At 44.0% G+C, this 26,219-nt stretch overlaps 1 protein-coding gene across 4 annotated transcripts in view; it reads left to right on the top strand.

Moving 5' to 3' along the window:
• Positions 1 to 26,219, top strand: part of GRIA1 (glutamate ionotropic receptor AMPA type subunit 1) — a gene marked incomplete at both ends in the record, with an annotated part of 124,178 nt that overhangs the window by 72,934 nt on the left and 25,025 nt on the right. For 3 of the 4 annotated variants that reach the window (XM_082490086.1, XM_082490083.1, XM_082490084.1), the window contains 6 exons: positions 6,262 to 6,423; positions 7,602 to 7,769; positions 11,405 to 11,509; positions 13,626 to 13,736; positions 14,702 to 14,908; positions 16,041 to 16,411. In XM_082490086.1, coding sequence (XP_082346212.1) covers positions 6,262 to 6,423; positions 7,602 to 7,769; positions 11,405 to 11,509; positions 13,626 to 13,736; positions 14,702 to 14,908; positions 16,041 to 16,411 — 1,124 coding nt within the window. The remainder of the gene's footprint in view (positions 1 to 6,261; positions 6,424 to 7,601; positions 7,770 to 11,404; positions 11,510 to 13,625; positions 13,737 to 14,701; positions 14,909 to 16,040; positions 16,412 to 26,219) is intronic. The other variant, XM_082490085.1, reaches the window with a different exon arrangement.

Raw genomic sequence — 26,219 nt, 5'->3', positions numbered from 1 at the left:
CTTGTCCTGGTAAGATCTCAAGATGCCTGGTCTTGCAAAAATGCTATTCTAATGTCAGAAAGAGGTGTCCTAAGTTATTTTTAGGTTTCTAAAATTATGCCACTTAGACCTTTTCTCTTTCTGAGAGGTTGGTGCAGTAGACTCATGAGAAAACTTAGTTTTCCAGGCGGAAGAAGACAATGTAATATATCAGTGAAATTTTTGAGGTCTGCATTTCACTTCCAAACAGCTTTTGTGTCCTGATTCAAAGATTATCAAGCAGAAGAAACCCTTGTAACATTATCTCATCTGAATTAATGATATTAAAAGACACAGCAGTGCCCTGAATTAATTTTTGCTTGAATTAGTGTGTCTCATATAAGAGAAAATCATCTGGTTTTGATACAAAAATTGCCCACACGGGAGAATGTGAACTGCAACCTTGGAAGGATTTTTGCAGGAGCTAATGAGGGCTCAAAAGCATGAGTGACTTACTGTGGCTTAAAAAAATCACAGAGCATCAGGTGAGCAACTGACAGATTATATTACAGCCGTTGGAAGGAAAAATGTGTTTGCTTAAATCTCAACAAAATGGTGTTAAACTAACAGGTTTCCTCAGCCATTTGCAGTCTCCTAATCCATTACCCCGGCTCAACTGCCAAGGGATGATGTGTAAATCCGTCGTATCTTCCTCATGGTGATTGCATCGGTGCGTTTTTCTAGTCCAGACTTGCCTAGCATCAGCTTCCTCCATTAGATTTACGCTTCTGTTTGCAAGACCAAATATTCCATTACTGATGTTTTGGTCCTTTATGAACTGTGATCAGGTCATCCCTTAATCATATCTTTGACTGAAGGCCTGGCATCTGTCGCTACGCGGCTTGTTTCCCAAACCTTTAAATCACTTTCTCCTCTGAAAGCTCTCTAAAGCACAAACATCCACCTGGAGCATCTGTCCCTCTGCCTGGACTGAGCTTTCCAACAAGATGTGTGTGATCATTTATATCCAGAACGTGCAGCAGCGGTAGGATAAGGCTGCTGCAAATAATATCACAAAGGAAATCGTATACCTGCAGAGTTGTACAACAAAAAAATTACTGGTCATCTCCAGCCCCATGTCCTTGAAGTCTGGATCCTCACCTGACTTGGTTTGCTTTGCATCGATAGACGAGGACAAAACAGACTCGTCAAACTGCAGGATGGGGCCCCTGTCTGTAAGTGTCCCCTCCTCCCATCCTTCTTTTCCCTTTCTTCTTCACTTACTTCTATGTTACAGTGAGGACTTGCATGTTTTGCTGCCACAGTGGCATATGACATGTTAATAATTCTGCTGAAGAGAAGAAAGCCTCTTCTGTTGGAAGGCGTGCGGGGACAAGACTTGAGCAGATGGGCTCTTTTTTGACGTACCACAAATGCAAAGTGAGGGGAGTGAGGGATGGTGCTTCACTGGAGAAGTCAAGCTTGAAGACAATTTGGTATATTAGGGATGCTCCGTCTGGAGACACTCGACTTCTTGCTCCCTGCAGAAAGACACCGGCGTACCTTGGAATGGCAGGAGCCACTTTGCATTCACTCAGCTGATGTACAGCCATTCAGAAGTAATTGTTTTGCTTTGCAAAGTTTCTTATAATCATAACGTCTGCGAGCAGGAAGCAGTCTGGCATTGCAAACCATACAGGGATAGCATCTAAAGAGAGCTGGGCCAGTTTCCCGATGCTGCCACAGGTTTCCATGGCACCCACCCAAGCTCAAGGTGAATTGCTTAAGTGCTTTTTGCTTAAAAAGGAATATTTCAGTGTGCGACTCATAAAAAAAAAAAAAAAAGGGGAAAAAAAAAAAAAAGAAAAAATAGACTTCAGTCTCTTCATCCCAGACAGAAAGGGACTAAAATTCCTGTCACTTATTCCTGGGAAGAGCGGGCTGTGTTAGGTTCAGCTAACAAGACTTCTCCAGGCAATTCAAGAGAAAGGGGCATTTTCCATCTCCTCAGTCAGAGATGAGCTTTGCCATTCTCAGGAGGGAGATCTGGAGGGCTCAGAAGATGCAGGAGGAGGAGAGAAAACAAGAGTGTTTCTCAGAACTGTGGCGGTCTTCAAGGAGACTCTCTAATGTTCTTTCTCTCCGGAAAAGCCAAGACTTAGAGCAAAGGCACGGAGTTTTTAAGCTGGGCTGCAGCTGGGCTGCGGGGAGGTTTAGGAGACGATGAGCTGCAGCCTGCCCAGGGCTCAGCCCTCGCTGCCTGGTGCCGCGGCTTCAAAGGCACGATTCTGCTGCAGGAGGCACCCTGCAGGAAAAGCGCCAGCAATTAAAACCAATTTAGTAAAATACAGAGAGGCTTTGAAGACTTGGGGCAGCGGCCAGCTTGCCTGTCGACGTCCGGGAAGGGAGGTGAGGCTGCCGCTGTCTGCGGCGTTCCCACGGGCTGGGATGACGGTCCCAGAAGGAGCAATGCCCCCCGGTGTCATCAGCGTGTGGAGAGGAGGCGGAGGTTTAGTACGGCGAGGCGGCGAAATATGAGGGCGACGGCAGACACGCAGGGAAGTAAGTGGTGCTGGCGCGTTTGAGGAGGGTCACGCAGGAAGGCACGAGGCTCTCCCTCCGCCATCCGACAGCCGTCTGCGCTGCCCACTCAACGTCTTGGCTCCTCCTGGTGCTCAGGGTATAAATAAGGAGCTGGCTCATTTTTGGGTGACTTTCTTTTCAAGGCAGATCCTTGGTGGACCAGTTAATCAAGATGAATTCACAAAGCCCATTTCAAGTCATCGGTCTCTTGCATTATGCATTTCCTTTGATGATTGAGCCCACAAGCGGCGGAGAAGAATATAAATGTGTGACTTGCTGACACCTCTCCCAGACGCCAAGGCAGCGAATGGGACAGTAAAAGAACCTTTGGCTGAAAAATGCTTTCAGTTTAGGACCAGCATAAAGAACAGATGCAGCAAGGAAAACACAATGAGGAAAACCCCTTCCCAGTACTGTTCTCTTTTCAATTTGAAGGCACGAAGGTCTGTAACAGCTGCCCGTGTTATTTACTAGCAGCGGGACTGCTGCACGTAATCGCTTTGCGAGGTTCGTTAATGCAGAGAGAAGAGTCCGTGGTATGGGCTAAAGAGCAAGTTCCCCCCTTTGAACCGAGCCTGGCTGTCGCCGGAGCTGCGTGCTGCAGATGCTGTGAGTCAGAGCAGGCGTGGAGGAGGGAGGCTGTCTCAGCCCATCAGCGCAGATGGGTCCAGATTTTTGCCGTTTATTGTCAGCCTGCTAATTCAATGGCATTCGGAGAAAGCCAGGCATTTTCCAGGCGTACGCAAGGCAGGAGGCCGTATTCTCTGTTTTGCCGAGATGATTTAGCAGGGTGAATTTAAATCAAAGGGACAGCTAATCCCGCTGCAGGGCAGGGGTTGGGCTGGCTGACGCGGTGTCCCTTCCAGCCTGGTTTTGATGGTTTCCAGAGAGAACTGTGCCCGTAGAAGCGTTGTCTCCCCCAGAGTACCTACGTCCTGGGCAGTGACCCTGTTTAGGGCCCTGGGGAGCTCTGTGTTGCCTCGGGGTCCCGCTCTGCCTGCTTTGCCAGGGGTGCTGGAGCGTGAGTCCTTGTGTTCCTCCTCCTCCTCCTCCTCCCCGGGGGACTGGCAGTGCTGCCTGGGGAGGTGAAGCGTGTCCAACAGATACATCCCAAATGGTTCGGGTCTAAAGAGCCCGAAGAAAGTCGCATACCACCAGATTCCAGGGGCTCAGCTTGTTTCCCCGAACTCTGTGCTCCAGGTGTGGCTGCAAAGAGGGCATTTTCCAGTATTCATCGGCAAATTTTTGAAATGGTTTCACCTCTGTGAAGTATGAGCATGTACCATGGAGTATGTCGTTCCAGCACGGTTTGCTTCTTGCTGTACTTGATTGGATGGCGAAGGGAAGCATTTCTGTGCTGGTTCTTTCCCAGACCGGTTGATGCTAAACATGTTGCTGCAAAAACATGTCTGCTGCCCCTCAGTAATGGGTTGCAGTCTTTCCTCAGTCATTTTTTAAGAATTTATTTTCTGTTTTCAAAATACGGCCATTTGAAAACTAAATAAAAGATCCTTTTTTTTTTTTTTGCTGCATGTGGCTGTAGTTAGTACAAGGTGACAGATGACTGATGACTTCTTTACTTGCAAATATTGTAATTTTCCTGTTCTCTTGTTTCCTACAAGCACTGACTGATATTCCAGAAAGACAGATAAGCATACTTAATTCCTGATGCCACTTTGTCAATAGAAGCATTTTCAAGGGACAGCTTGCATGACATTTGATATTTTCTTGTTTATATGTTAGCCAGCAAGAATTCCTCCTCGGAATTATTTTCTAAAATATCTGACCTCTGGTATTCCTAGTTCATTGGCTGTCGTGTGACCCAGACCTGCTCTGAGCAGTTTTCAGTGGTGGAGTGATTAAAATTGCTTTGTAATTAGGACCGTTCCTATACTGACCTTGTACTGAGGCGTGTGGAGGAGGGAGAAGAGGTGAAAACAGTTATTTCGGCAGTTGATAACAGCCAAAATGCAAAGACATATTCAAGGTTAATGATGTCCTTTATGGTCCCAACTGCCTTAAACAATTGGAAAATCTTCAGAGGTCTCCACATTTTTTAAGGAACCTGATTTGTGTCCAAAAAAATTAGTACAATAGCCGGGTGGAAATAATTCCTGTTGTCTATCTAGATTATTTTAAAATTTTTTGTTGAGTCCCAATGAATATTTTTGAATACTTGTTTCAGTTTCAGAATGGTTTGGTTTGGGGAAAACAGTGAAAGACAGTATTTTCAACCGCTGCTGCCTCGTCAGTGGTGTCATAATCTTTTTTTGACTTTTCCTATTTAAATCTGCTCGTTGAGGGGGCTAAATACACCAGGCATCTTCTCATAGCCTGTTGTGAACTTGGACTTTTCTTCATGCCTTTGTAGGCCTTCCAAGGAGGGGCTGGTGGCACAAACTTCAAGTTGCTGTGTGGTAGTTTCTTTTGACAGATCTTTTTCCCCTGAGTACCTCCCAGGAGCAAAATGTCAGTGTAATTTGGTCGTAGCCATGAATAACCAGTTGGCAACCTGTGAGGTCCCTCTTACTGAACCTTAGGAGCTCTGCGTGTCAAAAAACACTTGGCCTGAAATGCATTAAGACGTCAGGGACAATTAGACTGCTGCATTTCCTATTCATTAATCACAGCTTTGGCTTTCTGAAACCCCTACGCTAGCAATTACAAACAAGATTGATGTGGGTTTAACCAGCATTCTGAGGAATACGAACACACAAAATATCACTTCTTTTTTTTTTAACCTCAATCACTGCACTTTGAAGCAAAACAAATCATCTATTTAGAGCATCTGTACACCTATATCCAATCCGCAGCATTCTAAGTGGATGCCAAACCACTTACAGAAAGCCAGAAGAAAATGTGTGAATGTCTTTGAAGACATTTTTGAGTCACTTATGACTCCCTCGGTCTGACGCTGATGTGAGGGCAATTTAGTCTTTTCCTTGCAAGCTGTCTGTTCCCAAAACAGGTTTCCATCTAATGCCTTGATCCTGACGTTGGAAGTTAATAAGCTAATTAGCTGCCTCAGCCTATGCACACAGAGCACCATTTTGGTAACCCGATCGGTGTCTCATGGGAATAATGTGATGGATTTTTTGACTCACACCATCATCGTATGTTTGAGAGCAAGCAAGGGAGAGAAACCCAGTGGTAAGTTGAGAAGGTGCCTGTGGAGAACACGCCCCAGCAGCACGTGGTGGAGGGCAGGGGGAAGGCAGAGCTCAAACAAGGTCTTCTATTGCTCCTTTGGCAGGCTGACAACGCTTACTTGTTTATCTGCTGAAAGTTCATTGTTCAGGATTTGCTTTTCCCTACGAATTGTGACTTGAAAAGCAATAGCCTCTCCGACTGAGTACATAAAAGTTAGAGCTGGGTGAATCATTATTTCTAATACATTTTGAGAATGCTGTTCTTTTCATCCAAGCATTATTCAGGATATATTTTTCCATTATTCTGCTTTCTTGCAAATGAGCTGTTATTGATATGACTATTTGTCTCTCTGGGTGGAAGCTGCAGAATACGTCCAGCCCAGTGCCTGTGAGAAAGCAAAGTTCACCCCATGGTCAAGGAAGTAGTGCCTCTTTTGAATTGGGCCTTACCTTGCAGAAGAAAGAGACTTTTCCTAAGCTGGTTGCCATATGCATAGATAGGTAGGACTCCTCTTATCCACCCAGAGATGTGTTCCTCTCATGAGCTTCCCCCGTTTCTCTCCTGTACTAGGGATTCATGGATATTGACCTGACCAAATTCAAGGAGAGCGGAGCCAATGTAACTGGCTTCCAGCTGGTGAATTACACAGATGCCGTTCCCGCCAGGATCATGCAGCAGTGGAGGAATAATGATGCCAGGGAACATCCTCGTGTGGACTGGAAAAGGCCAAAGGCAAGTGGTATAAAAAAACCCATTAATTCAGGGTCCATCTGGCTGAGTTCGAGTTATGCTCACCTCTTTGAGATCCCACAGAGCTCTTTAATCTCACTCTGAAAACCTGTCACTTAGTGTAATTATGAACATTATCTCTTCCAGGTGCCTCAACATTGTCTAAATTTTACTAGGCAGGAGTCGCTGCCTTCTAAGAAATATGCAAGTTAGTGTATTCACTCAGTCTCCCAGTTTTTACCCTCCACAAAGCTAAGGATTAACCATCTCGTAATGTTCAGTATATAAAAAAGAAATAGACTCATTAAGTCCTTAGCCTTTGACTTGTTTACTAGATATCCAGCGATAATAAAGTCTCTCCAGATGTTCTTTCTGAGCATTTCAAATCAGTGTGTACAGCGGAGGGGAAATATATTTTAATTCCTAACACAGAAGACCCTGAAGCCGTTGAGGGGCGGGTGGAGGGGGGAAGTTGTTTTATTTGTATTTGACATTGGGAAACAAATACACTTGTGACAACAACTCAACAATAGAAATGTCAACTTTGGAAGTATTAGTTTAAGAAAGTTGCAAACAAATAAATCGGTAGGTGATCATAAGAGAAGGAATTAACTCTAATGGTTACCGTTCATACCAGAGTTTTACACTGATTTCTGTACAAGTTTCTACTTGAATAAACTCATCTTTTGCGGATTTTTATTTGCACATTGAAGTAGAGTTTTCTGGCCTCCGTCTGTGACCAGAAAGGGTCGCTTGTTATTTGATTTTGCGTATCTCACATTTACACTGTGTAATGTATTCCTTAAAAGTTCAGGTCAATGATTCTAATTAAACAGAAAGACTCCGGTAACAGGTGAGTGGCTTTTAAGGCCGAGTCCTCTGCAGGGAGTGCAATCTAAAGGCAGCTGGGCTGGAAGTGGAAGAGTGAAAGGCAAAGCAGAGCCATCCTTAGCTCCGCATCAGGAGCTTCTCCTTCACTCTCCCATCCTCTGGGAGAGAAGGCACCAGCTTTCATGAGTCAACAGGACAGTAGTGATTACAGGGAGAAAGAGAGTGTCGAACTTCGTAGATGAAAGGATGAAAACAGGGCAAATCATCCGAAAAGTTGCTGTGAGGTGAACCAGTGTAGCATGCCCAAGGTCAGCTCGCCCTAACGGGCAATGTACAACTCCTCTTTCTAGTACACATCAGCCCTAACATACGACGGGGTCCGGGTGATGGCTGAGGCGTTTCAGAACCTGCGGAGGCAGCGGATTGACATCTCCCGTCGTGGGAACGCCGGGGACTGCCTTGCCAACCCAGCCGTGCCCTGGGGACAAGGCATCGACATCCAGAGAGCACTGCAGCAGGTTTGAAACCCAAACGATGTGTGGATGTGTGCGCTGCGAGGACAGCTGAACGTAGCCTCGGGGAGGGGGGGGAAGAGGGGTGATTAGCAGCAGAAATGCTCAAACAAATTGTTTGGGATGAGGAACTGATCCTTCCAGATTAGAGCCAGGTCTCCTAAAGAGCTCAGGGGTGCATCCAGCAAACTGCTTTTCCTGGTACCATCTGATGTGTCCCTGCCTTCTCCAATTTCTGTTGAATTTCTCTTGAAGCCAAAATATTATCCCATAAAATCATGGGTCCCTATTTTTATCTTCCCCTCCCCAAGAAAGAGACCTGCTCAGCCCATATTTTTTGCAGATTTTTCGACTCTCTGTGAACTCGGCTTCAGTTCCAGACTGCTAATGAAGCTTGAAACCATGTGAATTTTGCCTTATGTGTTGGCTGTCATCAAAATGTACTCAAAGCCCAGATTATAGCTTGTTTCATACTGTGAGGATTCGTAAAAGTCTTAATAACAGCCATTTAGATAGTTTATTCCTTAAATCTGATAATCTTGCTTTTTCATCCTGCATAAAAACTTAGATTTTTGAATAAACAAAAATACTACAGGAAACAAGAGAGAATAGTACACTCTTACCAAAGACTTAGAAGGGTAGAATATTTCAAAATTTCATTACATTTCAAGATTGACGTTCATTTCTAGCCTTTTTGGTTTTTTCAGACAAAAATAGATGGATTCTTTGCAAATGCTGCTAGTTCAGTGTTATCCGAGTATGTCTTATCCCATCTTCTTTCCATAACTGTGAAGAAGTCAAAAAGAATAAAATTAATTTGGTTAATTTGCATCACATGTAAATTTCCCCAAGTATTTTGTTTTGATTTGGTTTTGGCTTACTGGTAAACAACAATTCCTTTAAAACCAAATCTTGCACCTGATTTGATTTTATTGCTTGGATTCAATTTGTTCCCAAGCCTGTCATTGACTTTCTGTATGACCTTGGGCAAATCACTGTCATAGCTTCTCCAAACCCTTATAATAAAATCAGCCTCCTTGGTGCATTAGGGAGATCAGTTACCTAATAAACATGATATACTTGGAAGTCTTCTGATGAGCAATGGGTTCTCAAGTATTTTCTTTTATTGAATTTATGAGAAAAGGATATCAAAATTACATGGCTAGAAAACACAATTTTGTGCGTGTGTTGGAAAATCTCCTCTGAAGTTTCCTCATCTCTTCATTAAAACAATTTCAAAAGTCTTAATTTTTCAATGGTTGTGATTTGGGGCAAAGAACGCAAAGAGCCATTTGCAAAAGTTGTTTCTTTACCATTGAAAAATTATAATTTTAAAAGAGTTCAACTGGTTGTGATGGTCAAAATAAAAGTCTGAAACGTGCAGGGGAAGAAGTCTCTTAGGGAAATTTTAACTATGAATTTAATAATCATCCAGCATTTAGTATTGTAGCAAGAAAGAGGCAGATGGAAATAGAAGAATTTATGATTAGATTGAAGGTTTGAGTTATCCTTTCTGTAAAGACTCACAATTAGGGCAATTCTTACAGCTATTCACAGTGTGCTTTCTTTTCACCTCCCATTTTCTAATGCCTAAAATTTTATAAGCTGTTGAAAAGCAAAAAGTTTCTCTACTTATTTCTACTCAAATGTCTGGAATGAGCTCCTGAATTGCTTTATTTCTGTTTAGTGTAGGAAGGAGTCATGGTTGGCAGGAGCAAAGATGAAAAGCAATTTGAAACATTCTGCAGTTTTTCAAAAACAGAAGTCTGAGGCATTTCAGCAAAATGTATGCTTTTATTAAAGAGAATTACTTCTTTTTTTTTTTTTCCCCAGGATAATGCTCACAAAATATTGCTTTAAACCAATACATTGAGGTTTCAGTTGTGCTTTGAAAAGTTTATGATAATTTTTGACAGATTTTTTTGTTAACGTTATTTGGTTACCACATCTAGTAAGCAGTTAGCTACTCCCTAAGTGCTGATTAAACCTGTAAACCAGATGGCCACAACAGCACCTTTCTTCTCCGGCTCTCCCAGCCGAGAACTGCATGCCCATGTCTTATACACAAACGCACTTAAATGCTCCATGCCTCCAGTTGACTTCACTCGTGCGTAGCACCGTTGAAACGAGTCCTCACTGTATTTTGTAGTGATTCAGGGGGTCTCAGAGGATGGTTGATGATGGAAAAGTTGTGCTGCAGCCTCTAAGATGAGTGGGAGAGACCCCTTCTGCCATTTCAGTGCCACACAGATATCACAGGATTAAGATTTCATTCATTCAGATAGAAGAAATTGGTGCTGTACACCTGCCTTTTAGAGCATATAAAGCTACAAACACAAGCACCTGTGACCCGAGCTTCAGAATCAGTCAGGACCTGAAAAGAAAACCAAAGGGGCCGTGAAAAAGCAGGCATGGGAGTGCTTAAGACAATGGTGCTTTTCTAGTGCATCTATCTTTTATGGGCACGTTGTGTCTTGTGAGAAGGGAAAAGCGTGTTTCTCCAAATGTCACCAGGAGTACCTCTTGACTTGAAGGAGCTTCAGAAAATACTGGCAGATGTTCGTTTTCATGACAAACCTTTGCAATAATAGCTGGAAAACAAACACAGTGTAAGCAGATTAGCAACAGATTTCCTCCGTAATGATATATCCTCATTTCTTCACCGTGGGTCTTTATTCTGAGGATCTCGGAGCGCTGCTAAATACCTGTTCCCATTTTGCAAGACTTCAGTTGCAGGGACAACAGATTTGTCCAAAGCAATTGGAAAGGCTGAGAACAAACCTTTAATTCCCAATCCGTTGGCAAGCGCAATTCTCCAGGTGGTTTCTATAGAGAACCAAATTTGCATCCTTTTCCCATGTTTCTGGTCCCCACTACCTGGTCCCCACACACTGTATGACTTCAGTCGGAAGCCCTTCTCCACACCAGGTGGGACACTTTTGCAGCAAGTCAAATGGCCACACTGAGAGAAGTTCAGGACGTGGGATGTGATGTGAGTAACCCTCTTCAGCTCAGCCGTGTTATCAGCAGAGGTTTGTGATTCAAAGTTTGCTATGCAAATTTCATTTACAATACTAAATTGTCAAGTTTTATTAGGCTGGTGCAGAGGTAATTAAATTTGCTTGTTAACTGATAGACTCCTCTCTATTGAAAGATGGCAGCTGGGAGCTGTGGCCATGGTTTCATATTTTCTTCAAGTACAGTTCCTGATTTGAACTGACAAATTCGTTATCAAATCCTGACTCCAGGTCAGATTTAGAAAATACAAAAAACCATGAAACTCAAGGAGTTCAGAGCTGATTTAACTCACTGTCACATCCCAAGAGGTGATGGGCTCACACATGTGATCTAGCTCTTAAGCATCACTGAGCTCAGTAATAGACCACTAAGTTTTAAGAGAAAGGGTTTTTAAAAGAAAGGGTAAGTTAAGAGAATGGCTGTGCCCATGGCCAGGCACACTGTAGAGAGTTGAACCTAAGTGAAAACCCAGTGGTGGATAGATGTCCTCTCTCTCCTGCACAGATCTGAGAGACATGACTGTACTCTCCATCCTTCTTCCCCTCCCTTCTTACTGCTGCTGAATCACCACTGCATGAGTTGCTGACCAATTTGCTCTCCTCATTGATATTTATGTCTTTAAGGTCCGTTTTGAAGGATTGTCTGGCAACGTTCAGTTTAACGAGAAGGGACGGAGGACCAACTACACCCTCCATGTGATTGAGATGAAACACGATGGGATCAGAAAGGTAAAGTAGAGAGTGACCTGAGATCCTATGTCAGGCACCAGCCTGGTGTTCAAGTTACAGTGTGGTTAGGTCTCAACAGATGTTTCTCTTCGTGAAAGCTTGCACATGGAGCCACCACGAGTGCATCCCCAGCTCTCCGCATCAGCAAGGCCAAGCACTTGGGAGAACTTGTGATATACTACTAAAAAAATACAACATAGGGAAGGGCTTATCAAGAGCAACAAGGGCATCTCAGCTGTGGGGCAGGGATTTCCAAGATAGTAAAACTTGACCAACTCAGTCTTGCTATTGGCAAGGCACATTGGCTCAAGGGACTGGCTGTTTTTCGCTCTCCCACTTTTATTTTCCAAGGAGGCAGCCAGGCAGAAGCTGTCTGCCCTAACCAGTGTAGGTGAACCCTTTATGTTGACCTAATTCTGCTCTCCTTGAAGTGACAAGAGCTTTACCACTAACCATGTACTGATAGCAACACAGACATTTGTGCTGTTCTGGAGTCTTGATCCCTTTTTATATCCCAGGCACTTTGAAAAATCTGGCCTTGTTCAGGGATGCCGAGCCCTTGAAACACTAATCCTTTTGAACATTTGACTCCATGTGCTTATGTCTCACTTTAGATGCCACCTATTTGAAGAACAAAGAATAGCTCAGTTATTATAGTAGCTCAGTGTTGATAAAGGAAGACTACTAAATATTTTGGAATGGGGCATTCACTGGAAACCCTCTCCATGCCTCCAGTCCCCTGAAAAATAAACTGCTTGTTTGAAACAATTTGCAGAAAAACTGCAAATAGTGAAAGTTCCACATTTGCAGCCCCTACCCCCAATTCATGCTTACACCTGAGAGCAGTCGATGTGAGATCAGAGCCCTCCACAGTCAAGCGAAAAAAGTTAAATTTCTCTTTGATAAGTAAAAGAATTCTCATTTTGAAGACATCCAAAGTGGTCTTCCTCTTCCATGTGGTATTCATAAGAGAACAAATTGTGTCCAGTTTGGGGCTCTGAACTTCAAGCAGTTGGCAATCAGGAGTGAGTCTAGAGGAGAAGAAACAGAATGGCTAAATGTCTGGATTTTGCTGTGTATTTACTGACAGAAGTTATATTTGTTTGGGAGACGCATACGTCACTGCCACGATGCTTATTGTATCTTAGATCCATCAGGTTAGAGGTGCAAAACAAACATACGTGTCTCCATTTATGTTGCCCTAGGGCAGACCTTTGGAAGCTCTTTCCTCACTCTTCTTTCTTTTTGTCTGTGCAATGAAGGGAGATGAGAAGCCTGCATAGATTTTTTTTCTCCTGAGCTGCTATGATCTCTAATCTGCCATCAGCAGGCTCCTGGTCGTGCCCCGTGTTAATACCCTTTCCCATTTACTGGGATAAGAAATTCCTTTCACATAGGCAGAGCTCAGGCAAGTTCATACTTACACGAGGTGATGGAAAACCTCTTATAAAATCAAGCCCTCAAAGTGGATGACCTCAACAATGATCTTCCTAGTGATATTCGGTGGCACTCTGCTTTACCTGCAAGCAGTGATAGATGAGCCCAAATCCCTGATTATTAATAAGCGCAGCTTAACATTGCAACTGTTCCGTTTATTCATAACCCTAAACTTTTTGACATTGGCCAGGGTTGGCTTTTTTTTTCTCCTCACTTGATTTTTTTGTCCTGTTGTCTCAAGGTGTCCTGAGAGTCAGTCCTATGCGCATGCAGGCTTTCAGCTGCAGGACAGCATTTTATCACCTTGTAGCATCTGGACATGCAGCAGCCGTGCTCACCGTTAGAAAAGTATTCAGAAGTCACACAGGGAAAGTGTGAACTCTTGGAGTAGGGATGGGGCAGGGAACTGCAATGATTCCCCAGTACTGTGGGCCAACTGTTTTTACACGCATACAAGCGCTCTGCTACCACGGTGTATCATGCACAATGTTCTCAGGCTGGAGGCATGGTGGGATGGGGGAGTTCCTGGTCCCCCCAGCGAGAGACATCAATAATCAGGAGAGCAGATCTCTGGTTGGGTATAGAGAGAGCTGACCCTGCTTGGATGACCCTGTTAACTGTATCTTGGTTAATATTATAAAGAGCTCTCAAAGAGATCTCCTGGTTTTGTATTTGGCAGATTGGTTATTGGAATGAAGATGAGAAGCTGGTTCCAGCAGCCATAGATACTCAAAGCGGCAATGAGTCTACAAGCCTCCAGAACAGGACTTACATAGTCACAACTATCCTAGTAAGTGCTGTGACTTCTAGCCCAGCTCTCCCTCTCGCCCATCTCCCTGATGTGCAGACTCCCTCTTCCCCCTCGTGTGCCCTTTGTACTATATCATTTTTATAATAGCAATAACAATAATAATAATAATAATAACAGCACTTATTGTTTCCTGCCGGGTCCATAAAGGTATCTGAAAATTGCCGTGGCTAATTAAATAGGTATTAAAGAGCTCTCATGCTTCGGTGTGGGAAATACAAAAGATTATGACAAGATAGTAGAGGCATCAGCATGGGTAAATTAGGAACATTATACCTGTGCTTTGTATTTAGCCCACAGAATGGGGGCTGTAATTCTGGGAAGGATAAGCTGTATTGTGCAGAGAGGCTGAATCATAGCTTTAAAAACAAGTCTCCACTATAATCATGAAGGAATAATAGGTACCCCATAATGTATGGTATCATGTATTGTGTCATTGTATACGCTTACCCTGCAGAAACAGATGAAATTTTACTAACTTGTTTGTCGAATGCTTACTGGGAGTCTCTGGAGAAGACACAATACCCAAACTAAGTTAAACATCTTTAGGGCTCTGTCCTGTCCAGCAAATTTGATTCTGCCTGTGCCCACACAGGCAGGCATGCCTTTAAAAATTCAAAGCTCAGATGCTCTAAATACCCCTTGCAGAACTGCACTGAAAGGTTTGTTACCCAAAGCCCCTCAGCTACTCCGTTCCCCTCAGGTCCATCACTGCAGAAGCTGCACGCAGATTCTGCGTGAGTAAATAGAAAACGCCACAATAGAAATCACACTTCATGCCTTCTAAAATAAGCTCACTGTGTGTTGACTGTGCCCTTTGGTACAGGAACACAAAGCTAGAGCTTTGCAAGGGGACCAGAAGCTGCATACTGGGCTCTAGTCTGAGCCCCCGATGTGCATCTCTAGAAATGTGGAGCGCGGCTCAATATTGGTCTTCTCTGTGCCAGGAAGACCCATATGTGATGCTCAAGAAGAACGCCAACCAGTTTGAAGGCAATGAGAGGTATGAAGGCTACTGCGTGGAGCTCGCTGCTGAGATCGCAAAGCATGTGGGCTACCACTACAGGCTGGAGATTGTCCGAGATGGGAAGTACGGAGCCCGGGACCCCGACACCAAAACGTGGAACGGAATGGTGGGAGAACTCGTTTATGGGGTGAGTTTCCAACCGCGTCCGTTGTCTTGGTACTTTAGAACACACTCAAGCCCTGGAGAAAAAAGGAGCCCTGCCTCGTGTCAGCCTGAGCTGTCTTGAGGACTGCAGCTCTGATAATGCAAATAATCGGCCCAAGTAAAACATTTTAATTTAGGGACGGACAGCACATTTTGTGCCTATGGAAATGTCAAAATGTTTCCTTTCAAAAGTTCCAAGATTCTTTTTGTTTCCATTTTTGGAAGAACAAGTATTGAAAGGTCAAACTTTCCCATGAGTAGAGTCTCCAAATTTTACTCTATTTTAACTTTGCATTATAATGGGAGGATGAAAGAAGAATAAGATTTCAAACACTTAGCACAGGACCGGTGAACAGTCGGACGAGACCATTTTCTGTCTAGCCACTCGTTTCCAATCATCTCAGATACACACACCTGCACCCGACACTTCTAAACCTGGTTCTCTCTGATAGTTCGCATTCTGTGGTGGTTTAAGTCAGAGGGGTCTAATTTTCCCTTGTAGGGAAAGGGGAAATGAACGTGGGGAGCATCAGTGCCCAAGTCACTGCGTTGGAGTGTGAGGGATGATCTGTCTCCTGCTGGTAGCTCAACGGTATATGCCGACAGCCATTTCAATGCATTTCCCTTTCCATTTTCAAGACAGATTGTAAAATAAGTGGAGAGTGCACATCAGTGTCACTGGAACATTTTTCCTCTTCTCCTGCATCAGTTATGCAATCAAAAAACAGTTCCTGATGGAAGTAAACATCCCGGCATCCTTTTTCAGGCGATTGGCCTTTCCTTGCCTCTTTTGATGTCTGGATGAAAAAGCTCTTTTAGTGAAAATCATCTGCATCAGACTGTGACATCAGTGGATAAATCAGGCAAGAAGAGCTAGGTGGCTGCAAAAAGAAAACGCTGTGATTCCAAAACAGAACTGGTAATCAGTACTGATAAAATGGAAATAATCCACCAATATTATGGGATGCTCCTTTTTAACATTTCTCTTCCAATTGGTTTTATCTGATTTCTTCCGAGATAGCGGGGGTAAACAGAGATCAAAAGAACATAAGCTGGAGTTAGTAGATATATTTTATCCCCAGAAAACAAATCTCTTTTCTGTCTCTCCTTTTCAGAGGGCGGATGTGGCTGTGGCACCATTAACCATCACTCTGGTTCGAGAAGAAGTTATAGACTTTTCCAAACCGTTCATGAGTTTAGGTATCTCTATCATGATAAAAAAACCTCAAAAGTCCAAACCAGGAGTTTTTTCCTTTCTGGATCCTTTGGCTTACGAGATATGGATGTGCATTGTCTTTGCCTACATTGGAGTGAGTGTTGTCCTCTTCCTGGTGAGTCGCTTCAGCCCTTACGAGTGGCACACTGAAGAGTTTGAAGAAGGACGAGACCAGCCGGCCAACGACCAGACAAATGAGTTTGGGATATTCAACAGTCTCTGGTTCTCCCTGGGAGCTTTCATGCAGCAAGGATGTGATATTTCTCCGAGGTGGGTTGCCCTCCCCAGTGAACCTTCTTCCAGTTCATGTGATTTAATCTTTCTGCATGCTTTGGAGTTGAACAGGTTCTTCTTTGACCGTCCTTCCTGAACCATAGTGTAGTTTTCTGAATCAGTTACAGATTCAGAAAGGATGCAAGGGTTCACAGATCTCACACCCATGAACTTGGGACCATAAAAATACCATTCTAAATTTATGCTGGGGAGTTCTTTTGAGGGAATTTACAGAGATGCAAACAAGATTTTCTAAAGCCACACATTTGCCATCACTTTTTGTTACCCATTTATTTTGTTGCCGTTAGAAAAAAAAAATCATTCAAGCATTATAGGGAAGCTATATTCCAATAAAGTAGAGGAAAATAATATGGTAGGTGCCCAGTGAAAGGTTATATGATCTGTATCAAAGATTATGGAGCACACTGAGACCTAAAGTATTATCAGCCTTTCGAAAGGTCAGAGGAGTACCGAGTTTTCCTTCTGGTTCCCATTTCATTCTGTCGTTCTGCTGCCTGAAAGTTCAGTAGGACCCAAAGTCCAAAGGGTTCCTAAAGGGACTTTTGGTGGAGACATTTATTCTCTGTATAAATTAATGACTCTTGTGATTACTTTTAGTTAATTTTTCTTGGAAAAGCTCACACAGCATAAGGTGGCTGAAAAACTGCATGAAATGCAAAAGATGTAAATCTATGATAGAGACACAAGCAGAGACTTGAATTATGTCTGGGAACACCTCCTTCATTTTTGAGACCTGTATTCCCACAAGTCTTATGACAGAGATTTTGCTTACTGCAGGAGCCCCTGATACATGTATCTTCTCAACGCCTTGTTCACACAAAGGTGTTCAAAAAGAAAAGAAAAAGAATTAAAAGCATAGCAACTATATGACTTCGAGCATGACTTTGATAGATTTTCTTATTTATTTGCACAAGTTGTATGTCCAGTAAGTAATGTCTGCTGAGGGATCTTTCTTGTGGTACGTGTATATTCACCTGAGGCAGGTTTTACATGCAAGCTCATTGGACCAGCAAAGTTGCTTGTCCAGTTTAGGCAAAGAACATTTTTGGCCAGGTTTGACTCAAACCAGAAGTACTGCCAGTCACAAGAATGAATTTACAGGCAGTATATGCATTTTCTGCATCTACATTCCAGGGGAATATCTGAAGCGATGCTCTGATAAAAGCAGAGGGCCTTTTTCTTTTTCCCCCATCCTTTCTTTTTTGGGCTTTGTATCCCTTCCCTTCAAGGGAAATTTCAGCAAAATTGTCTCGTGGGTGAACACAGTAGGCAAAAGTTAACTTCCCCACTTGCTGGAATGGCACCAAAGCTCAGGGGATGAGAAGGAGGCACAACTCCATCGGCCAGTGGAGGTAACACTGCGCAGCTCGGTGCAGCTCCCGCGGGATGGTGGGTTCCTGGGTGGCAATTTGTCCAAATATTAACAAGCTTGGGACAGTGGGGAAATAAGAGCCTGCAAGGCACTTTGATAGCGGCAGCTGTTATGAATATGTTTTATCATCTCATCATTGATTAGTAGGAGTCCAGCCGGAGCATTCAGAAAGTCTTCCCAGCGGAAGGAATTTCAACTTTAACACAGCCCTGTGCGCCAGGATCGGGTTATTGCCATTTGCATTCTCACTGTTGCTCTTGTCATCATTATTCTTATTTAGTAAAGAGAATGTTTTCCTTTGGGGACGTTTCAGGAGCCAGTTTGTGTTCCAAGGAGGAGCGTGGAGAGGTGAAAAGCTGAGACTTTGCGGAATAGCAAGTTTGGAAACATCTTTAATAAAAAGCGTTGAGGAAAGATCAGTGGGTTTGATTCAAATAACAGTATTTGCTCTAGCTAAACAACGTGCTTTGAAGAAGCATTTCAAAGTGTTGTTTTATTTTGCTTTGAAATGGGAAATGAGAATGATTCCGTCATTGTTATTTTAATGTTGTTGATTTGATCATCCTGATAATGAAAATTACAATTTCATCGAAACCAATATTTTTCCATGGAGCACCAGAGCACTTTCTGACTACAAATATTTGCGAGAAGAGAAAATCTGAAAAAAGAAATATGGGAATTATTATAGCTCCCAGCACTCTGAGTACAGCTCCTGGTGATGGTTGCAAGTGGAGGGGGACATTTCTGAAATGTGAAAGCAAGGAGGAAGCAGAAGAGTGAGAATTTCCGTAGGATGTTGTTGTACAGAAAGGCTCGGAGTGCTCTCTGTATTTCACATGTACTTTTCACACGAGCCTAGTGCAGGATTTCTGTGACACATCACTTAGAAAGGAATGTTTGGTAGAACGGCGTTGTGGGCAGGTGGGGATCTGCTCTATTCCAATATATTTCCTATACGGTTGCTTCTAAACTTATCACTACAATCTCTCAGCATCTCCCCAGTAATGTATTAACCAACATAAATAGCTTCTGTTATACATCTGTTCTGTCATTCTCTCCCCGGCAAAAAGGAGCAAGTGCAGGGGTGTAATTTGTTTTTGTAGAGGTTTTGGTTTGTTTATTTCAGTTTTGTTTTGGGAAGGAGTAGGGGAAATTTGTCTGGAGGGTTTTTTTTTTTCCCCAGAGCATGTTTGTTTTAAGGGCATATGCCACTATGCATTTATCATAAAAAAATTGTAAGATCAAAACCACAGACACATCACTCAGCACAGCGTGTGGTGAGGTTTGCAGCAGCTCCTTGCGCTTGTAAATGTGCGTTCTTCAGTCTCAGACCAGTCCCCAGGGAACTTCGGTCCCCTACAGAGACAAAAATTTGGTTTTGAAGGAAAGTGGCGTCCTTTTTAAGGACCGAACTTTAATCAGGCTTTTAAGTGTGCTGGTCACAACCTACCAAGCACTTTAAAGATACACTGTGAATTTGATGACCTGTGGATGGCCAAGACAGAGCGTAGCTGTGGGTTATGTCACTGCCTCTTCTCCCAAGGAGTGAGGCTGCTGGGCATGAGGTCAACTGGTGTCCTTGAAGCTCTGAAGCCTTTGTGTCTAGGCGTGGACTGGATGAGCGCGACAAAGGCCAGGCAGTAACCAGTCATGGAGAGTCCCAGCCATAGCTGGTGGCAGCCTGTGTTGTGCCTTTGGGTGCTGCAACATGAGCATGAGTAAGGCATCCATCCCTCCTAAGCCATAAATGGAATGACTCGATTGTAGGTACATAGCTTCAACCGAAGGAGGCTGTGAGCTCTTGGACATTGCCCGTTGGAGTCTGTCGTCCCCCTTCTGCACCATCACTGACCAGTGGCCCTACTGGACGTGGTTCAGTCATGACCACGTGGACTAATTTGTCCCGACTGAGGTGAGATGATCTCTGTTGTTGCCCTTAAAGTTTGTGCTTTCAAAGTACTGGCTGAAACACAGCAGAATGGGGGAGAAGCAACATTTTGGAGTTGTGAAGTAGTTTCACGTACGTAATAATGGACAGAAATCAGTGAAGTCTGAAATGGACCATAAACCATTAGGCTTTGCAAAGTGCCACCTAAACTTCAGAAAACAGTCATGCAATTGCAAAAGCACTCATTAAATGTGAAATACAGACCCAGAAAGGAGATTCTCAGGGCAGGCATCAGAGGTAATAAATATCCCGCAGCCCATAGTGGGCGCCTGCAGTAAGAGAACTGTGAAGTAAATATGACTCACATTGTACCATTTTGCAGAAATGTAATTTGATAAATTGTCTTCAGAGCTTAAAATAACCCCAGTGTGTAGCAGCTGTGGAGAGCGGGACCTTGATAACATCCAGCCCGTTGCTGCCATTCCTCGTTCAGGATGGACCCGAGGCTTTTGAGAATGAGACCGAGGGGACGTCTGGGCTTCCCGATCTCCTCTGCAGCAAAACAAAGTATCCGAATTTTTCATCTGCCCCATCATTTTCTACAAAATAAATTGTTTGATTGCTGTGAAAAGGATGAAAAAGCAGGGAGCAAAATACATATTTTCGTTGTCAGCTTCCTAGCTTGATCTTCTATTTTTTGTTATCTCAGAATATGTTGCTTCATACGGTTTGAGCCCAAAAGAGACTTCCTGTATATTTGAGACAATTAAATTCAATCCAGTTACTCTTCCTGTGACTCTGAAAAAATTAAATACATTTGGCTAAAATATATCTTCCAGAGAAGCACTTATTCTTCCTGTGAAGATACCATGAGGTAGAATGTGCTATGAGATAGAATATACAGTTTCTCTCAGCTGAGTGACTATAGGAGTTTTGTCCTCACTGGAGGATAAATAGCACACGGTATCACCCAGTAAATGCAGCCATTCTGTGTGCCCTGCCAAAGGAAAATTAAACAGACGTCTTCAAAAATAAACCCATCTTCATGGGGGCACTCTTTATACTGTGCTGTGGAAACAAAACACCTGTATTTTGAATTTAGATCAAAACGCGTCATAAGCAGAAGGGAAACGTGTAGTCATATCATGACATGATAGGGTATCGTGCCACGATACCTGGACAACACAGCTTGAAATTGCTCGTTACGTCCTGCGTGATTGAGAACAAAGCTGGAGATGCCCTGGTCAGCCTGTGCCGGCAGTGAAATGATGAACGAAGCTTTCCTCGCAGCCTGGGTCCGGGAGAGAGCCAGATGGGAGAGGGGACGTTTTGAGAGCATCAGCAGAGATGCAGGAGCGGGAGGCGTTTCTGTGCCTTAAGGAAGGGGAGGCGGTTGGGACGTACTGGTGTGCCCTAAAGACTGTGGGTGTTCTCTGCGCCCAAGGAGACATGGCGCTAGATGCAATTCGCCCTTCAGCTGGCTCGGGAGAAAGGGTCAAAGGGGTCTTAACTTGCCTGCAGAGTCCAGCCCTGGAGCCAGAGCAGGCGCAGCGACCCCCTGGCTGGGGGGGGTGGGGGGGGAACACTCTGCTTTGGGAGGTTTGCTGGCAGAGATGATGAATGAACACACTCTGAGGTGGGAAGGAGAAATATAAATGCTGGCTGCTATCCAGTCAATAGATACCATCTATTATTTATAGGCATCTTGTGGACATCGTTATTTGTTTTTGGTGACATGGAAAGAGCGCGCTCCGCCTGATCTATATAGTGTGTTGCTGGGCTGGTATTTCACTGCGCTGCTTTGTGGGCCTTCTGTTGCCCTCAATCATAGCAGTTTGTCTGTGGAAGAGCAACTACGGTATTTATTATGTACCTGTAATTAATGCTCAACATTTTCTTCTGCTATTTTTCCTGTTTATTTACATTTCTTTTTAGATCAATTGAAAAAAAAAATCCCAGGAGACTTCAGCCATAGAGCTGGTGGAAATAACAGCAAAATTGCTCCGCAAGTTGTTGAGGTTTTTGGTTGTTTTTTTTTTTCCTAAACTAGCCTCTAGAGATTTTGAAAAATAGCAGCACTTTTAAATTTCATCAAGATGTTCCTAGTACTGAAAAATTTTATCCGGTTTTAGACAAGACATAAATCAGAAATTGTTTAGGACAAAAAAATTCTTTATTTAGTGAGAGGTTTGATTTGGGTTGTTTCAAGGGAATTATTTCTGTTCTGTCCTTTGTTAACTTGCATTTGCAGCGTACTTACTTATTTTGCTCAAAATTTAGAATTAGGGAAATTAGAACCAGCTGCATTTATCGATTAAAGGGATTTTAATTCCTTCCTGAACTGAAGACTGAGCCTCGGTCTTTAGTTGCCGACTCCTCTTGATTTCAGTAGGCGTCTACTCTGACACTCCAAGCATCTGCCTGTGGTTTTGGCCTGATGCACGGTTCTGGTGCCGTCCATGTGGTACCCATTATAACCTTAAGTGGGACTTAACTTGTCCTGGAGAGTCGCTGGAGAGCTGTGCGAGTTCTCCCAAGGCAGGAGTCTCACGAGCAGTGAGGGAAGATTTGCGCTTTTGGTTTTGGCTTCGCGCGGTTTGCACAGGAAGGTCTGGAGGTGACGGAGTGGAGCGCGCTGGCAGAGCTTGCTGCAGCCTCTTTGGGGGCATGGGAGACGGCGTGCTTCCTCCTATAGACCGGGATGCTCTCCGCCACTTGGATTCGCTGCACGGACTCGAGGCAAAGGGCATATTCTTGCAACGAAGGAAGAAGCAGGTTGTCGTTTCCCTGGGGAGCCCGTGCAGCCTGCGGCGCCTGCGGGGGCTGCCCTGGGGGACGAGGCAGCCAAACCAGCCTGGGAGCAAGGTTGGTCCGGCATCCCTGCTACTCCTGCGCCAACGCGGGGTGAATCCGGGAGGCTCGGAGGGCTTGTCCGTGGGGGGACAGCTCAGGACCATTTCTTTTCGGCGGTTTGCTTGAACTGGTTGCGCTGAGGAATAAAAGTTAAAAATCAGGATTTCAGCTTCTGAAAAAAGTCTTCTTTTTAAAGTGTACCAAATGATTTTGCAATTATCTCTACCTGGCAGAGTTAATTACATCCAGGGAGAGGAAATTCAGGTCACAGGGTAACGGCAGTACTTGCAAATCACCAGGAACTGATGACCACAGTTATTTCTGAAACGCACTTAACCAGGGAATGTGACTCACCAGCGGAGCTGCTTGACAAATTGCACAATATCTAACTAAACAGTCCCCTTTGGAGCTTGCGCACTTCCATGGCAACCAAAATGTGGCAGCCAGGGGAAAATGGAAATGCTTTTACAATAGTCATCCTGGCTATCTTCTTTTTCATTTGGAAGAATGCTGAAGGATACAGAGGACTCGTAAGGAAATGACCAACTGAGAGAATACTGTTGGGAAAACGCAATTTCATCTGTAAAGGAAAAATAAATCTTTTGAATTTCCATGCTCTGCCATCTGAATATTTCTAAATGCTGCAGAGGTAACGAACGTCTCCCCCGCTGATCTGTAAGCCACTTCCTCGGGACGGTTTCCCTGTCCGGCATACCTAGTCGCTCTTCCACAGCTCTGACTTCGGGCCTTTACCATTGAGGTTCCTGGGGGAGAGCAAGAAGTTTTCTGAAAGACCCCCCCACTGAGTGACAGATTTCCTAATCGTTCTACCAGCTGTGTTTAAAATGAGAAGTCAAACATTTGATCTAAAAGCAGATTTATTAAGCTAAAAATATATTTTGTGATCTCTTTCTGCAGGACTAAATGAATGTTTCTCATATTGTTGATTGAAAGCGAAGTTAAAGATAGCAGGGGGGAAAGTGCATTGCCCAGTTTTTTGATCTATCGGGAAGTTTTATTAGGGCATCTCTGACACGGAAATGGGATGTGCTGCTTCTGTTTCTAGTGCTGTGCTCTGGCTCCGGATCATGAGTGACGCTAAGATTTATAGGGGTGCCTCTGAGATTTATAACCGCCTCTGTGACTCGGGCAGGAGACCCTCCGAGGCTCCAGGGACTCTGTGTTACGCTGAACTCCCACTTGTCGATTTTCAATCAGTAAGAGAAACACGCTTTCTCTTTTCCTTTTCTTCCCTCTTGATAACCTGTTATCCCCCCAGCAGTCGGCTCAGCTGGGGTCTGACATCCTCCGAGCTGCAGTCAGGACTGCGCATGGTTGTCTCTTCCTAATAGTTAGGTCGATTGCCAAGTGTTTTTGTCGAAGAATAAGGGTTGTGAGGAGCTGAATGACCTCCGTCTCCCTGAAGTGGTGTCCTCTGCAAGGCCGCCTGTCGCACGCTGCTTTAATGTTGGCACTCCAGAAAAATACTGTAGCGAAGATGGGAAGCCCTGAGCGTGTTTTCACGGGGAAGCCCTGCTTAAATAACTCTTCCATATGCCAGGCATCACTTTTATCAGCAGTAAGATAATCATGTGCACACTCTCTGGGTACACAGTCGAATGAGCATTGAACTCCTCAGTTCAGATTGTTCTGGCTCACAACACACAGAGCTTCCACAGCTGCTCTTTGCTGGTTTAATCCCCAGAGCTGCCCAAAACCGCATGGCCTTCCACCGTGAGGCTCAGAGTACTTCTCTTATTCCACTGGAGTTGGGGACTTATTGTACCTGTTCTGCTTTTGTCCCAGATTTCATCCCATCGACTTGTGAGTGGTAACTGGGGAAGCACCATACCCTCTTTTCACGAGAAGTTCGGAAATGTGTAACGTACAGCAAGCAATGTCCATTGTAGCCCCCCAAAATGGTGAGCCGGGAAAGACAAATTTCTTGAAATATGACAGAGGTGCTAGGCTGTTCATCGTGAAAGGTGTGATGAAGCTGAGTAATAGGGAGAAGCAAAATATGGGTCGTGCTAAGAAATAGGGGCAAAAGCCTTGCTGTGCTTGGACGGGGTCTGGAGTTGGAGGAGGCAGAGCATGGAGTCACCACTGAAGTCCTCCATGGTGGTGTCTTGGTCTTCCTTCCGCTTTCCCTTGGATCAAAGGAGCCAAGTGACAGCTGGAGGTCACCTGATTCATACCATCAGGTGGTAGGAAAGAACATACAGCTCGTGCACGCACTCCTTTCTTTAAGCAGCAGCATACTTTATGGCATTCAGTCTATTTAATAAAATCAGCCGGTAATTCTGATTAATGCCTACCCAGAAGAGTTGCTGCTTACCCTTAGATCCAAAGGCTAAGCAGCAATAATCCAATCATGGTGATCATAACTTGCTACTTTGATCTTCAGATAAAAGAGCCTATAGAAGTGCAAAAGTGTTACATCACCGTTATTTGGACAGCTTCAAAGCATGTTATATACACTGATGAATTCTCCCAACACATTCTGATGAGAAGTAATAGGAGGCAAATGTGTGAACAGAGGAGTAGAAAGGAGGAGAGGAGTCCTCATATGGTGAAAGTGAAAAGCAGTAAAAATAAGTACCTGTACACTTGTGGATAGGTGTGAGATGTGAAGAGGGGTCCACGAGGGCCCAGCTGCAGGAGTCGAGCACGCGGGATGCTCTCCCATAGCGGGAATTTTCTCTCTCATTTCTTGAAGCTCTCAATAAGAAGCGAGAGCTCGGGCTGCAGAAAGGCAAACAGAGGGAGGGGGCAGCTTTTCATCTCGGCAGTGCTTCCAAAACCTTCAGAAATAAAAAAAATCACCAAATGGATCTTAGCAGGTGAAATAGGGGCAGCAGGAACACTGAATATGTTTTCCCTTCACAGTTTGGGAGTTTTAATGTTAAAAGGCAGGTTCTCCTGTGCACATAAAGCTCTTCTAAAAGACACTGGGTGAGAAGAGAGACCCAAGTCGTTCTTCACCACTTCTACAAGGGATACAGTATGCCCTTGTAGAAAAAAGAAAGGCTCAAAAGCAAAAGTAGGGAAAATGTAACTTGTAGAGTCTTGGTGAGGGATCACATTTTAAATTAGAAATTAAGAGACAGAAGGAAAAGAATATTTGGGAATATTGCTCAGAGTGAAGACCTTCCAGTGCAGAAAATACTGCCCTCCCAGAAAAGGCCTTTGTCTCATCAGGTTGGGAAATCTGACAAAAAAAAAAAGAAAAAAGAAACAGAGCAAAACCAGCTCTAAATTGTGAGCACATGTAGATGGCTAAAGAGGATCTTGGAAAAATGAAGAACTGGTAGCATATAATCCAAAATATATTAAATCTTTGGGGAAAAACCAGCTTTTTCATCAAGCAGACCTTAAAGAAGGGACTGAGGGAGAGCATATGAAATCTAGCAACACAGCAAAGGACATTAGCACAATGTCGTTTAAAAAGACGGATGAGTGCTGGTATATTTGGGGCCACCTGAGGTTAAGGAAGTTCCTGAGTAATGAATCTCCTGGGGTGCTCCAGCGGGTGCTTCTGACAAAATTTTATGCTTGTCACCTTGTGAGTTTTTCTCAGCAAAGCGAACAAATGTCACCAAAGTGAGAAAAATACGTGAAGAGCCTTTTTTACAGCAAAATTTTTGCTCTAAGGCATGACGAGAGCTGTT

Source organism: Vanellus vanellus, assembly GCF_965231255.1.
Source record: "Vanellus vanellus genome assembly, chromosome: 13".
NCBI lineage: Eukaryota > Metazoa > Chordata > Aves > Charadriiformes > Charadriidae > Vanellus > Vanellus vanellus.
Note: the sequence above shows the minus strand (reverse complement) of the source record. Positions and strands in the feature narration are given on the sequence as shown.